This window comes from Perognathus longimembris, chromosome 28 (assembly GCF_023159225.1).
Source record: "Perognathus longimembris pacificus isolate PPM17 chromosome 28, ASM2315922v1, whole genome shotgun sequence".
Lineage (NCBI taxonomy): Eukaryota > Metazoa > Chordata > Mammalia > Rodentia > Heteromyidae > Perognathus > Perognathus longimembris.
Window position 1 is genome coordinate 92,922,345 of NC_063188.1, and position 16,161 is coordinate 92,938,505.

Below are 16,161 nucleotides of genomic sequence, written 5' to 3' on the forward strand. Positions count from 1 at the left end.
AGCTTGAACTCAGTTCCTGAGCACTGTCCCTGGCTGGCTTCTTTTTGCTCAAGGCTAGCACTCTACCACTTGAATCACAGCACCACTTCTGGCTTTTTCTATGTATGTGGTGCTGAGGAATTGAACCCAGGGCTTCATGTATATGAGGCAAACTCTCTACCAGTAGGCCATATTCCCAGCCCCCAGCAGTACTTGTTTTAATGAACCCTCCAGGTAATTCCCAAGCTCAGTGAAGTTTGAGAATACTGTGCCAAACCAACTACTGATACTTGATGCAATTTCATGTTCACAAGCTCACGTAATCCTATTATTTCATTCACAATCTAGCTTCTTTTTACCAGGACAGAGGTAGGTAGGTAGGTAGAGAGAAATAGATAGATAGATATACAGACAGACAGATAGATAGATAGAAACAGATAGATAGATAGACAGACAAATAGCATAGTTTTAGTTTAATGCCTTATTTCTCCTGCCCTAGGTCTTATAGACCCATCCAATCACATGGAGTTACTCACTTTTCATGTATATTCAAATTTAATTATGTCTTTCCCTTCCTTCACCTCAAATTTCATTTTACCTTGGTCAGCACCTACTTATCCCTCAAAGCAATGCTCAAATCCCATGACTTTTGTGATGGCTGAGTTGCTTTAACATTACCTCCATATTATTTGTTTTCTTGCCTAACATTTGTTCAATGGTGCCATTATCAGAATTTACTTACACCTTGTAATCTTAAAAGTAATTTCAGTCAAATTTTAACTCCCTTTCCATCTTTCTCCCAGTCTATAAAAGGAAAAATGTTCACGAAGTCAGTGGGAGAAGAAACCAGAGCCAGACAGAAAGGTTTATTCAAAATGTCCCTTTATTTTCTACTCAAGATAAAATGAATAGGCATCTGTAGTATTTTCTCAGTCTCCTGTTGATGAGATTTATTCTGTTAAACTTAGTACCATATCTCAAACTTGAACAGAGACCCATGACATCTCAATAGTTCCTCTATCATTGTCTGAGAAGAGTAAGCCAAAAATATCTGTCCAAGGGCATGGAGAAGCACTATGGACATGACCTAGTTATCTCTCCTGATCAATCTCCCCTGTCCTCCAGACTTCCGACATATACTCAAGGTCAATGACAGTAACAATATACAATATAATATTTCCTTTCCAAAGGCAAAAGGAGACCAGTACCTACTATTTTTAAATAAATAGTACAGCCGGGCACTGGTGGCTCATGGCTGTAATCCTAGCTATTCAGGAGGCAGAGATCTCAGGATTGTAGTTCAGAGCCACCCCAAGCAGTAAAGTTCGTGAGACTCTTATCTCCAATTAACCACCAAGAAACCAGAAATGGTGCTGTGGCTCAAAGTGGTAGTGATGACTTTGAACAAAAGAGCTCAGGGACAGCTCCCAGACCTCAAGTTCAAGCCTCACAACCAAAAGAGAAAAAAAAAATACACTGTAGCTCCCACGTAAACCCTCTTATGACATGAAGTAATATGTTAAGATTGTGCTTTATTTTAGTTCCTTACTAAAATGCACATAGTTCATCTTCCAGGCATGGAAAAAGACCTACGCCTTCCAAAACCTCGCTCTCCTGAGGATAGTTTTCCATATCTATTTATGCTCATGGAAAGCAGCCTCATCTTCAGTCCAGAAGCTAATAATGATCTGAACCTGCTTTAACAAAATGGCTAAAGCATCTATAAGATTTTCTAAATGCAACTGAATACCTTGAGGATGATCAGTACATATACAATTTAAAGCTCATGAATGGGTTGCTTTTTTCAGCACAGTGGGTTTCAGGACTAAAGAAATGTCCCTGAGCATTTTTCCAATTTCTCATTCCTATTGTCTTCAGAAGATATGTCAATGTTACCTAGTTTTACATCAATGTCCAAGGGCATATCCCATCATCCTCCTCTTTCTCAGATACTGAAAAGAGAATAATTGTGTTTTCTCTCCCATTACCATCCATCCTGTTCTATAAGTGAAAAACAGAATAGAATGAAGTAAATCCCTAGGCACTAACAAAACATTACACTCCCCGGAAACAGTCATTTGCTCTACTCAGTAGTAGACAGAATTAACTCACCAAAGAACACCAGGGAATCAGACCCAATTATACCAGAAGGACTTTAGTTAACATCATGGTACTAGAACCCTCTTTAACATTCAAAACTCATGAACACCTAGAAATGATTTTAAAGTTAATATCTTTAAGCTTTAGGCTAAAGAGTACCGACTAATGAATAGAGCTGTGTGTAATGAGTGTTTGTGATTATTTTGAAAATTGCCCTGCTATTGGAAAATACAGAAATATCCTAGCTTTTTCACATCATTAACCCAGTCTAAACAGTTACCTTGATATAAGGTTGTTTTATGTTTGTACAGGGTATGATGAGGAGTTCTTTCATGAGGTGGGGGATAAAATAAAGTTGTTTTTTGTTTACAACCTTCATAATTAAAACAAGCCAAAGGAAATTAGCTACGTGGCTGTTATGATTTCTAGTGTATTATCAAAAATAATTATAGCACTTTGCCATATGTTCTTGCCTTCTTCTTATATATTGCTTTTGGGAGAAGATGAGACTTGACATCAACTAATTGCTTATTTCTAATATACAATTTTGAACTACAGTGATTCTCAAGAGGAAAAAATGGCTTAATGACAAGGAGATTACAAAAATAAGAGCTTTTCTAACTTTTAACTGTACACAATATAGACAAATGACATAAATATAACCAGATGCGTATTTGTCTCTGAGAAGATAGTTGCTGTTGTAAGAAGAAAACTGTATGCTGTTCATTTATATCCCCTATAAAGTATCAAAGCTATTCTTTGTGAGTTAAATGAGGAGGAGTTTTTTAAAAATCATACCTAACTGGAAAGCAATTCACTTGCTAACCATTTGTCTCTGAGAAACAGTAAATTTCTTAAAGACCCTCACAAGTAACATAGTCTTTTAATTATGTTGCTGTTATACATATAGTAAAGTCAGAAGGTAGGTGGTGAAGTATCGGAGGATATAAAAAGAACATAAATTCAGGTAGATAGGTGCTCTAATCTTGCCTCTGCCACATAACAGCTGTTGGATTTGTACAAGTCACTTCATCTCTCTAAATCATGATTTGCTCAATTGAAGGGTAAGAAAATCTACTTCATAGAGTTGGTGTAAGGGATTTATAAGAGCTCTATTAAGTTTCCTGCCTACTTCATCCCCTACCCTACCTACACTCTCATCATGGTATTACAATAATAAATGTTTCAGTGTTGGAAAGACCTAGCTGGTCTTTCTCAGATAAGGATAGTTATCTTCACACAGGCTAATTCCTGCACATAAAATGTAACACAAAATGAAAAGTCCCTACAACATTTTAGACTTTTCGCAAGTGGTTATCACTGTAATTTAAATATACAATCTAGTTTGCTTGTAAAGGCATGTTGAGATTAACATTGCCAATGATCTTCTGAAACATATTTCATGGAACAAATGTTTACCCAGCTGTATATACTGATGTAGTGGAATAATAGAGTATAGATCTTCTATATAGATTTTTAGATATAGTATTTTAAATTGTTTTCATTTCCATTTCCTTTATGGCCAGAGATATTGAGCATTTCTTCATGTGTCTATGGCCATTTTTGCTTCTTCTTCTGAGAAGTCTCTCTTTAAGTAATTAGCCAATTTATTAATAGGGTTGTTGTTTGTTTGATGGTTTAATTTCTGATGATTGAACTTTTTGAGCTCTAACTGTGTTCTGGATATTAAGCCCTTGTCTGATGTTTCTCCCATTCTGTTGGCTTTCTATATATCATGTTTGCTATGACTTTGACTTGCAATCCTGTTTGTTGTGTTTCTGGATTCCACTTCACCCTAGTTAGAATAGCCATTCTCAAGGAAACAAATGACAACAAATACTGTTAAGGATGCAGCTAAAAGGTAATCTAATACATTTTTGGTGGGAATGTAAGTGTGTTCACCTGCTTTGAAAAGCAGTATGTATATTCCTCAAAAATTTAAACATAGAGCTTCCCTATGACCCAGAATTTCCACTCCTTAGCCAATAGAGCAAAAACAAAGACACACTAAAGCCACCAGCACAACCATAGTCATAGGAGTACTATTTACCATTGCCAAGCTATGGAATCAACCCAAATACCCTTCAATTGAGAAATGGATCATGAAAATATGGCATATATACACAATGGAATTTCATTCATCCATCAGAAGGAATGATATCATACCATTCATAAGTAAATATAAAGACTTGGAAAAAATTTTATTATGTGAATTTAGCCATAGCCAGAGAAAAACAGCTTGCATGGTTCCCCTCATGTGGTAGCTAGAATGCCCCTATAAACCTATAAGTAAACACAGTGGGTGGTATGCAAGTGGTTACAAATGAATTAACTGAATAGACTCTGTGAAGAGCTCAAATAGTGAAATTCTTTAGGAAGGCTAAGTTAAAGCCAAATAAAATAAGTACCTGGAAATGGGTACTTGCAAGAGGACTGTAGGGTCAAGGGGAGAAGGGTAGAAAAATGAAGGGGGAAGGGGAAGAGAATACAGTCAAGAATTCATTTTATATACTACAAAATTAAGAAAAAAAATAAGACAAGCAATTGGTTAAAAAGTGAAAATGTTGAAGAGGATGACACAGATCAAGATGCACTGTATTCATAAACTGCTTTATTAACTGGCAAAAGTTCAATAAGAAAAATGAAAGGAGGTGTGAGTTTTCAGTGGTTGGGAGAGAATGTTGAAAAGGGTGACACTTTCATATACTGCTTTGTTGAATGGCAACTTCTTCGTACAACTACTTAAAATATTTAAAATTTTTTTTTAAAAAGAAGAAAAATGAGTTGAGCCAAGGGAATTTCAATGTTAATTCCATATTGGGTCCATGGCATCGAACTTTATAAAAAAAACACTTGAAGCAAAAAAAAAATTTGAAGTAATACTGCTCTAGTCACCCTTTCTCGGGAGATTGTGTCCCTTAGAATGCAAGCCTATATATTTCAGAAATGTCTCATGAGGTATATTTGAGTTGGGAATCACCTGTGCATATATGCAGCTTTAGATTCAATGTCCTTGTCATTGTGTCAATGGCCTTATCATTCTAGTTTGCTTCACACGTGTGTGTGTGTGTGTGTATGTGTCTGAGTCTGTATGTCTGTGTCTGTGTGTGACAGTATAAGTAAAAAATACATATGGAATCTATGGAAATAAAATTGAAAATAACCTTTATGTCTTTAAAATCTGCTTGTGAATAGATGTCACTGGTGTGAATTCCACCTTCCACAAGTAGAACAAGAGAAGAATGAAACTGAGCCATATGTACTGCTATTTCTGTAATGTATAAGCACGCAATGATGGACACATTCTTCCTCCTTCCTCCCTCCATATTTCAAAAGACACTACATCATTAATTCCTGAATGGTTAGAACTTCCTTTCAATTAGAGCCCCCTGTTTCATTTTTTCTCTGCTTCCAATTACCCTGGAAATGACTTTCCCAGTAATCACTTCCAAGTAATATTTTCATTGTCATGCCTTTATGATCAATTATCTCCAAGCTTCTTTCAGAGCCCTCAATGACTACTCTGTACCTCCTAGGACTCATCTACTGACTCTCTTTGGCAGTTACTCTTAATTCTTGCCTATAGCTGTGGTTCCCATATCTGTGCACTCAGTAGTTTTTCCTTAATCTTGCCTCATGCCTTCTCTCTTAGAAGGCTTGGAGCCATGGAAGAAGGATGTATGTTATGTTTATATCATCTCATCTAATCTTTGCCAAAACTTTATAAGACAAGTATTATTGGTTCTGTTTATAGATTATAAAACATGCTTTGAAATATTTTATAACATTCCAAACTCTTAAAGGTTCTAAGAGAGGTAAGTTAAAACCTAAATATATCACACAAAGGTCGACTTTTCTCTGTAATCTCACCAGTACAGGCCAGCAGTATCTCTTGCCTGGAGTAGAGGTCCTAGATTTTAAATGGCCTTACTCTTTCCTCTTTTGTCTTTTTTATCTTCATATACCAATATCATGATTTTTAAAGTGCAAATCAGATCATGTCACTACATGCTTTAAAAGTTTCAGTTGTTTGAAATACAATTCAAACTCCTTACCAGAGGTCTTCGGAGTCCCACATTTTCTGGGGCCTCTCTTATCCTAACACCAGCCACATTTCTTTTTTTACTTGATGAATTCTAGGAAAGATCATTCCTGCCATAAAAGTAATACAAATTGTCCCTGTCTTTTACTCAGGAGGCATTTCTATAATTACTGTCTTCTCCTTCCTATCTCTCATTGGATTTTCTCACATGGTCCTTTCTTTGCCACCATAACAATTGAACTTCCCATCACCTCCATGGGTACATTTTTTTCTCACAGTAGTCTCTCACTTATTACTTTTGAACATTTTCTTATTTGTTTGAGCATTTGTTTATTAGCCATACTTTCTGACAGATTTTTATTAAGCTATGAGCTTGAAGAGGGCAGAAGTCTGCTGTTATTTTTTTCATCACTGTAGACTTGGCACCTCTGACATTAAATATGATTGAGAGATCAGGAAGAGCGGAAGGAAAGCAGAGGAGAGGCAAAAAGGGAAGGAAAGAGAGAGGGAGGAAAGAAAAAAGAAGGTAACAAATGAGGAATAAAGGAAGAAAAAGAGGGATTGGGGGAAGGAGAAAGGAAGGGAAAGAAAGAAAAGGGAAGGAAAGGAAGAAAGGAAATGAATGAATTAACATAAAGTCTAGTTCTACATCTTCCCTATTTTATCTGTTTCCATAGTTATAGGAATAAAATAAGTACGTAGTGCATATTTGTGTGGTAAAAACTATACCAAGAATGTTTACACAGTGATAGAATTTAAAAAAAAACAACTATGTAAAATATAGAATAGAAGATGCCTCTCCTTAAGCTTCCAATGTGGTATAACTTAAATGAACTCTGCAACTTTAAAAAAAAAGTAATTTTAAGAATAGCGCAAACCCCAGGTCAGGCAAGGAGAGATAGCATCACATGTTACCAGAGTTGGAGATTGCTTAAGGCATTCTGACAAATGGGATTTTGCTCAGTTTCCTCCAGGGGTAATCCACCCTAGGCCAAGCATTTTTAAAGATTAGATTTTGAAATAAAGCTTTGCACCTGGGAATGTACTGAGGCAGAGAGCATATCCCTTCTTGCCACTGTTCTAGTGCTTAAGTGTGAGAATTTTCAAAAGAGATATGAAAGCAAAGACAACAAACCATGCAGGATAATAGTCTCTGAGGACTTTAATAACAGCCATTTTTTAAAGCAAAGCTTGTGGACTCCTAAATCCATAGGTCCCCATTTAAGATGCATTGCAATGCAGTAGACCTGAAAACACTCCTTATCTACCTAGAGCAACCAGGATCCATGCCAAACAGCAGTCTTCAAATTAACTCTTGTTTCTCTTGGGATGACAACTCTGCGGCTTTTTAAACTATTGCAATAGCACATCTAAGAAGAGAACAAAGTCACAAGCTCTGTTGAATTCATACCCAACTGCATTTCCTGATCTAAGGAACTTCAAGTGGTTAGATTCAAGCCCTTATAAGGCCAAATCTTTGGGTCCCATTCCTTTGTATGGGTATGTCTCAAAAAATCTATTAGGAAAGCTAATTTTTGTTAGTTTCAATTTCCAATTTATGATGGCCTGAAACTTTTGTAACATGCAGTGACAATGAATCACTAAAAACAAGTACAAATATCAGACACCAAATGCAAGCCGGGACTCTTTATTTTTAGTTGTACAAATTTTAAAAGATTTACTGTCAATTTTTGCTTTTCTGTTCTCATATTAGGGTGTGTGTGTGTGTGTGTGTGTGTGTGTGTGTGTGTCTGTGTGTCTGTGTGTCTGTGTTTGTGTGTTTGTCTGTGTGTCTGTCTGTCTGTCTGTCTGTGTGTTTGAAAACCTTAACTATTTAGAGCTCATAATTAATGAGTAATTTGGAATAACTAAGCTAAGAGAATTTTACTTTTGTGAAAAGTTTTGTTCAGTTTCTATAAAAGAGTAACACCTCTCCAAAAAAGAGAAAACTTGTGTTGAGTAAGTTATATGAAAAGTTTCACATACATTACTTCATTTAGAACAGAATTTATTACCCATGATTGTTCATTCTCTCTCAATTTATCACAGAAGGAAAGCTTCTGCCCTGGCTTGAAGCTTCTTTTTCTGATCTTATAAATTCTTGGGAATCTGATCATTCTTTTCCTTGGTAAGCTTATTTGAGTTAGATGAAGTTTGTCGATAAAGATTAACTAGGAGTGGAATAAAGGGGAGAAGTGTAGATGAATGAAGAGAATAAAGGAGGGAGAATGCAGCCAATTATCCAATGTGTATCCTACAAAATTCAGAAAAAGGAGGGAAAGGGTGGGCTGGGAGGGATAGGCGAGAATGTTCAAAGGCATGATATTGATCAATATACATTATATTTATAAACTTTTGTTGATTGGATATTCCTTTGTTCAACTGCTTAAAATAATAATGACAAAAATATGGTAAGCTTAGGAAAGATTGACAAGTGTTCTTATACTTATTCATACACAAACTGCTTTTAGAAAATATTTAAAATGGTATGGATATAATGAAAATTTTAAAGACATTTGGTCATTTATTTTTATTTTTTATGTCTTTTTGTTAGGTTCTCACTTATCAGCAATATTCAAAATAGGGAAGTTTTTGTTCATTTGTAGAATTATTTAACTGAATACAATAGGATGTTTTGGTATATGTTTGTACTGTGGAGTGATTAAATCAGTATAATTACCAAACTGATTACCACACATGTTTACTATTTTTGTGAAAATATTTTTAATCTACTTTTATCAAATATGAAATATATCTGTATCATGATTTATTATAGGGACAATTCTTTGCAATAGATCACTAAAGCCTATTACACATCTAACTGAAATTTTGTATCCTTTGTTCAACACTAGTAACCACCAATCTACATTCTACTTACTTAAGTTCAACTTTTTTAGATTCCATGTATAAGGGAAATCATGCACTATTCATCCTCTGTATCTGGCCTATTTCGTTTAGTATAATGTCTATCCATTTCTTTCATATAATCACAAATAATATGATTGGTTTGATTTTATGACTGAATAGTTTTTCATTGTATAAAACTTCCATATTTTCTTTATGCATCTAATGATTGACACATAGGTTGTTTCCATATCTTAACTATTGTAAAAAATACTACAAGATAGGAATCTAGATGTCTCTTCAGTATATTAATTCCACTTCCTTTGCATATGTATCAAGGATTGGGATTGCCAGATCATATGATAATTGTATATTTCATTGTCTGAGAAACCTCTATCCTGTATTCCATAATGGTTATATTAATTTACTGAGTTTAGTAGTAGTAGTAGTAGTTTTCTGTTTTTGTCAGTCATGGGGCTTGAACTTGGGCACTGTTCCTGAGCTTTTTGGCTTGAGGCTAGCACTCTAACAGTTTGAACCACAACTCTACCTCCAGCTTTTAGGTGGTTAGTTGGAGATAAGAGTCTCATGGACTTTGCTGCCCCAGCTGGCTTTGAACCTCAATCCTCAGATCTCAGCCTCCTGAATAGCTAGGATTACAGGTGTGAGCTGTCAGCACCCAGATACTGAGGTTTATGTATTGTTTTGTTTTGCTTTGCTTTTGGTAGTTACAAATACTTCCAAATAACATAAGAAATTATGATGTTTTGGAGTAATATCCCATCTATTAGCCTAGAGAGTAAAAAGGTTGAAACACTCTTGCTATCTCCCTTCCTTATTTTGGCTTCTAGTAAAAATTTTGTCATTTTCCATATTCATTCCCCAGTTTTCTTATGACGGATAAGCACCATGGATCATTCTATTTGTTGAATCTTATGTACATATGAAATATTCAATAATCTTGTACTTGTATTTTCTTTACAAACATTTACTTTCAATCATTTCCTCAAAGGCTTAGTTTAAATCACTGCATTCTGTCTAATTTGTACTCACATTCATTGTCCACTTTAATCAGATTATACAATTTATTCCAACTACGCCTGCTACTCTGGTGCCGTTTCTATGTTTTTCTCCCCTCCCAGAATATAGTCTTCACCTTTTTCAGGTCTCTATATTCCCTTGCTTCCCAAGCCTTGTCCCATAACATCATGAAGTTTATTTCAATCACTTACTTTCAACATGGGTTCTCTTATAATAGTGAGCTTTATATTAACCTATTGTTTATTAAAGACTTGTCCTCTAGATGCTGTTCAAAGTACTTTACAAAAATTATTTCATGTAATATGCAAAACAGCCTAGCATGTAGGTATTATTATTTAATATTTAGTGAAGCTAAAGATATTATAGAGTTTTCAAATGAAGCAGCTAATAAGAAAAAGAGAAGAGGGACATGTGAACTTATGTCTGTTTAACTGCACTTTTGTCAGAAGATTTCCCTGGATGCTGAGTAACAGAAATTATAACAAGAGCAGGTTATACTCTTGGGAAAGGAAGAAGTACACAATTTGTAAAAGTTTTCCATGAAAACAAGACACCCCCAAATGCCTAAAACTTCCACCTGTTAATATATTGTTTGTCTCACATCTGAACTTTGATACTGTCAAAATTTGCTACATAATTATACTGAATTTTAAATCTTGGGAGGGCACATATTATTATTCCATTTCCTCAATTATTTTATGGTCTCTGTTTTTTTGTGTTGTATGTTTCTTCTGCCTTCTATTTCAGATCTGTCCATATTAATAAGACCATAGAATTATACTTGTTTGAGCATTGAAAACAATGTTAGTCATCATTGTCTAAGAGTAGTTGTATACTTGCTAAAATTTTATAGAGGAAGTATAGGTGGGTAACTTATCATTAATAATATAAAACTAAGAAGTATTACAGCCTACTGATTAAGAGCACAAGCTCTGGAGTGACTGTCTAGGCTCAAAATCTGGCTGCACTGTTTATTTACTATGTTATTTTAGGCTTGTTTTCTCTCATTCTATCCGAGTGCTTTGGACAACACTCAGAAGCTTATACTTACTAGGCAAGTACTACAACTGGGCTGTATTCCTAGCCTATATTTCTCTTAACTTCTCTGTAATTTTATCCTCTTACATGGCAAATATAGATAATAATAGTGCTTTTTTTCTAGAGGGTTATAACACACACACACACACATCTTTGGTCAGTGTCTGGGGTGAATAAATCTTACCTAAGTTGTTTCAGTTGCTGTTGTCTATATAACAAATATCTTCTTATCATTCATTAGTCATCATTCTTCCTAAAGACGTTAGTACAAAAAAGAAAAGTTAGATAATCTATTAAAACGAACAGAATAGGCTTAAATTATCTTTTTTATTATCTTTTAGTAGTTATGCAAAGGAGTTACCATTTAACAAGGCAGTTTATGAACACAATATATATTCGAGTTAAATCAGAAGTGAAATAAAGCTATGTAAAATTTTTTGTGAAAATTATCCCTCATTTGGATGGGTTATCCTCTGAGAATTCTACTTGATTCTCTATGACAACTTACTGATCTACTATAGTCTGTAAGTCTAGTGTTTAGTTTTAGAACATATGCCATAATGGTAGTTTTATGCAAATGTAAGCATAATCCACCCTACCTCCTTAACTAGCACTGATGCTACCAATTGACGCTGAAAAACTATTCATTCTTTGTCCACAGCATCCATGTGAACAAGGACTCACACCAAATAATGACCTGATATATCACAAGTATAGTACCATCACATTCCTTTGAGATGATGGGCCAGTGGAGAATCTGTAAAGTAGGAGAATTCAAATAGGCTTCCTATTGTAGAAGAGCCGCCTTTGCGAGTCATGTTTCTCATCAATACTCACCTCCCCTTTAATGCAACCTACCTAATCCTGTTATTATCTCGTGTGGCTCATTGCTTACAAAGCTCTTATAGACAAAGGATGAATCACAGATGAAAGAATTTCTGCTCCAGCAGCAGGAAGATTTGATAGTAAGAGGTCTTTACAGTAAAACAGGTTTTTCTCATAGGTGGTCCCAAAGGAGAGGAGGGGGTGGGAATGGAGGAATAGGGAGGAGGAGAGAGAACATTGATGGTTCATATTTGTAATCCTAGCTACTCAGGAAACTGAGGCTTAGAGTAGAAGGACCAAGGTTCCAGGCCAGCCTAGACAAAAAAAAATGTTCATGAGACCCTTTCTGAAAAATAGTCAGACAAAAACCATGGCTGAGGCATGGTTCAAGTGGTAGAACATCAGTCTAGTAAGTAAAAGGATTTGAGTTCAAACCTCAATACTGCCAAAATAGAAAGGAAGGAAGGTAGAAAAGGAAAGGATAGGTAAACCTAAAATTCATGTTATATTTGATCAAACTTCATTCTTCCAGAAGCTCAATGCTAGTTTTCTGCCACTTATGCAATTTCAAAATATGGGTGTCTGCTTTCAGAACACTCCTGTTTCTGATGGGATCTTCCTCCATCTGTTTCACTATTTCTCTTCTGTAGCTTTTGGTATGGTCTTATCTCTATTCCCCTTCTAGTCTTCCAGGCAAAAGGATGGAATGCGACTTTCCTCAGAGTCTATCAAGGTTATTTGGGCTGTAAAAGAAAATAGTAACAGAAGACGTTCTTTGTCCATCAACCTTATTTATTTCTGCAATCCTCAAAGTTCTCCATCTTTAGAGATTGCAAATATGAGCCAATTCTTCAGAATTTCTCACATTTATTTATGCCACCTTCCCCCTTACTTTAACAGAGTAATTTAATTCAGTTTTAAAAAGAGTGAGAGACAGAGGGGAAAAAAAAGAAAACTTTTCTAGTTATACAGATCAGTCCAATTGTTTGGCACTTCAGAATGAATTTTTAAACTCGTTGAACAGAAGCATACAAATCTCCAAGAGCAAGTCAGATAATGTACAATGCCTCCATTCATTGTGTAGGCAGAAAGGAATGCTGGTACCCGGCAGCTCTCTAAGGAATGTTCCTTTGGCTTTGACTGTTCTTCTGGGAACAAGGAGGGAAACACATATATAAAATGAATTTATAATGTCTCTGGCTTGTAATGGCAAAATGATAAGAAAAGTTGGCTGTATAATATAAACTGTTAGTTGCATATTCCAGCCCTCCTTTCGTTGAGGTCCCTCCCACAGCCACACGTCTGGCTACTGTGGAGCGAGGAGTACAAAGTGGCCGTTTATTATTATTGACTGGTGAGTCCTCTGCTCAAAAACCCATTCTGTCAACAGAATGTAAGCAAAGTTGGCATTTTAAAGCAGGCCTCTTTTAGTTCCTGAGTTTGCTCAGGTTTGCTATGCAACAAGATCAGTGCTGTAGTCCCCGGTTCAAGCTGAAAATGTTACACAGGAAGACATACCATGTAAAGGTCAGATTCTTCTATTATAATCACTTTCTTGATCTGTGTCTATACAAATGAAACTGAATGCATACTTATCATAACTTTTAGAATCTCCTATGATCTTTCCATCTGTCCATACTAAAATAGGATGGTATTTTAAATTAGAATTCGTACTAATAAGAAAGGATGCTGTGATATATGTATGGTGCTGTAACACCAAGGCGAACTTCATATATGCTGTCAAGAAGATTTGCCCCTGTGACAGACTCCATTAATGTACTGATTCTATGGACCAAGTACAACCTTGAGTGCTCATCTCTCCATGCTTTCATGGTCAGAGCCAACACTACAGATTACTATAGCCGTGAAAAGTATGACTTGACTTATAATGTAAGGAAATGATTGGCACCATGATGTTTTGAACCCGGCATGTAATTTATTTCATCACATTTTCATAAAAAGACTTATTCAATCCATGGACTAGAAGACAAAGAAAATTGATAAAGTTGCAAATATATTACTTTCCAATTCTTAATGACAATGAATATATTAATGCATCTAGTAATATGTTCATTTATGATCTATATAACACAAAGAGTTAGTATGCTGAGAAAAGTTATTTGAAATGGGTATTTTTGTTGACTGGCATGATCAGACTGTTTTTTGAAGTCATCATTTATTTATGTTTTTATAGTTCTGCAAATTTACATTTGCAGCAGGTTTCTTTCCCTTGGTAATTCTGCCTATTCTTCTTCCTGCTGTCCTGTAGGATCTCCAAGGAGAAATCGAAGCTCACACAGATATCTATCACAACCTGGATGAAAATGGCCAAAAAATCCTGAGATCTCTGGAAGGTTCTGATGAAGCAATCCTGTTACAAAGACGTTTGGATAACATGAACTTCAAGTGGAGTGAGCTTCGGAAAAAGTCTCTCAACATTAGGTAAGAAAAGTTTGGAGGAAAAAAAAAACAAGAAATGAATTAAAATGACAACATTTTCCTCATTTTCTTAGCATATGTAACTAATAATATTCATATGTTTATGTAAATTACCCAATTTTAGAATGATTCATTTTATTTTGAATAAATGAATCATTCATTTGCTTGGAATAGAGATGATACTCGAGGGCTCAGGTTAGATTAAAATGGTGATGTTTTGGAACCACAGGAGAGATGCATATTAAGACATTAGAGTGAATGTAAATGAAGAGAGCAGCTATCCTAATTTTCAGTGTTCTCTCTTGGCTTATCAGAGGATTCTACAAAAAGTAATAAAATTAACGGATGTTTATTGTGGAATTCTTTCTTCAGCATTATTATAAATTCATACCAGAGGATATTCTTTAAGAAGTGGAACACGTTTTAATTAACAGTTTAGACAAACCCTCTCAATAGTTCCTAATTCTAGAGAGAATAGAGGGACTATTTTGTCTTTTGATCCTTCTTAGATGTTGTTTAAAAAAAAAAAACAACTTCCTTGATAGATTGACTAAGCTTTTGCATGGCTTAAGTCACCTGCTTTCTACCTTGTTCCATTCTGCCATCAAGTTTGTTTTGACAAGTAAGTGGGTGCATCTCAGCATCTTTGTTTAGGATAGCAGGGGGATTCTTTTGTGATTCTGGCTTTGCTGGGATCTTTTCTTAAAGGAACAAATGAACAGAGCTGTCTATGAAGTGCCCGCTGCTACCTAGAGGATCTAAGAAGTGTTAGGACTGGAAGCCAAGCTTCCTGATTTGTAACCCATTGTTTTCTTGGCCCATTTTTATTTTCTAAAACTATTCTGTATCTTCATCTGTGTGTGTAAAAGAGTGGCTCTGTAGAGAGATAAGAAAAGACAAGCAAATGAGCTTAATAACAGTTAGGACTGAATTTACTGAAGACTGAGGGTGGCCATTACCTCAAGATAGTAAGATTACAGAACAAGTTTTCTCATTTCTTAATAGGTCTCCTAAACTGCCCACAATTTCCTCCGGAAGGAACCCCCCTGACATTTTGTTAATTCAAAAACACTGTTATATAAGAAATCTGTACCTATTGTGAAATAATAATATCGATATAGAAATGAACCCATGTGGTATATACATACCATACAATGACCCATTCCACGCCCTGAGCTACATTGAAAGGTACATAGATTTCATGATTATATTGTCTCACGTTTTGAAGAAAATGGGGCACGCAGGTTAAATACCTTTTTCAAGGTCATTTAATTAGCCAATGACCCATCCAAGATCTAAACACAGGGAATGTCACTCCAAGCCTCGGAGCTTTTATGTATTACTTGTTCCAGAGAGTATAAAGAAAGGAACATTTACAGATAGATGCATAATCATTGAAAGGATAAAATAGAGAAGACTTTTCTAAGTTTGAAAGAATTATTTTTATTTATAAGGCTTTTCCCCCTGTGCTTGCACTCCTAACTCCCAGACATTCATTGTTATTTTCCTGTTCTGTGCATGAATTCATTTATCAATGTATTGGTTATGAGCTGGGTACAATAGCATATTCAGAAATAGGGAGGTTCCATTAGTTTCTCATAGCTTAAACTCTTAAGAGAGGTCCAAGTGTGTAATGACAAAAGCCACTTTTATAACATCTGTCATTAAAAAGAAATGAAATGTGAGATGGAATAGATATTGGAAGGTAAAGAAAAGTAAGTTATTCTTTGCTTTTGCAGGAAAGAAAAAAAAGGTGCTGTAACTATTCAGAACATCACTCAGTGCCTTTTCTCTCCTTCATGTGAACTTGATGAAATAAAAGGAGAAATGAAAGTGGCAAACAGCATGTCAGC

At 35.4% G+C, this 16,161-nt stretch overlaps 1 protein-coding gene across 4 annotated transcripts in view; it reads left to right on the forward strand.

The window, feature by feature from the left end:
• The window catches only part of Dmd (dystrophin), a 1,916,788-nt gene that overhangs the window by 1,529,352 nt on the left and 371,275 nt on the right, over positions 1-16,161 (forward strand). For 2 of the 4 annotated variants that reach the window (XM_048336444.1, XM_048336436.1), the window contains one exon: positions 14,139-14,311. In XM_048336444.1, the coding sequence (XP_048192401.1) occupies positions 14,139-14,311 (173 nt within the window). Of the gene's footprint in view, positions 1-13,329; positions 13,397-14,138; positions 14,312-16,161 lie in introns of those variants that run through there. The other 2 variants (XM_048336438.1, XM_048336437.1) reach the window with 2 other exon arrangements.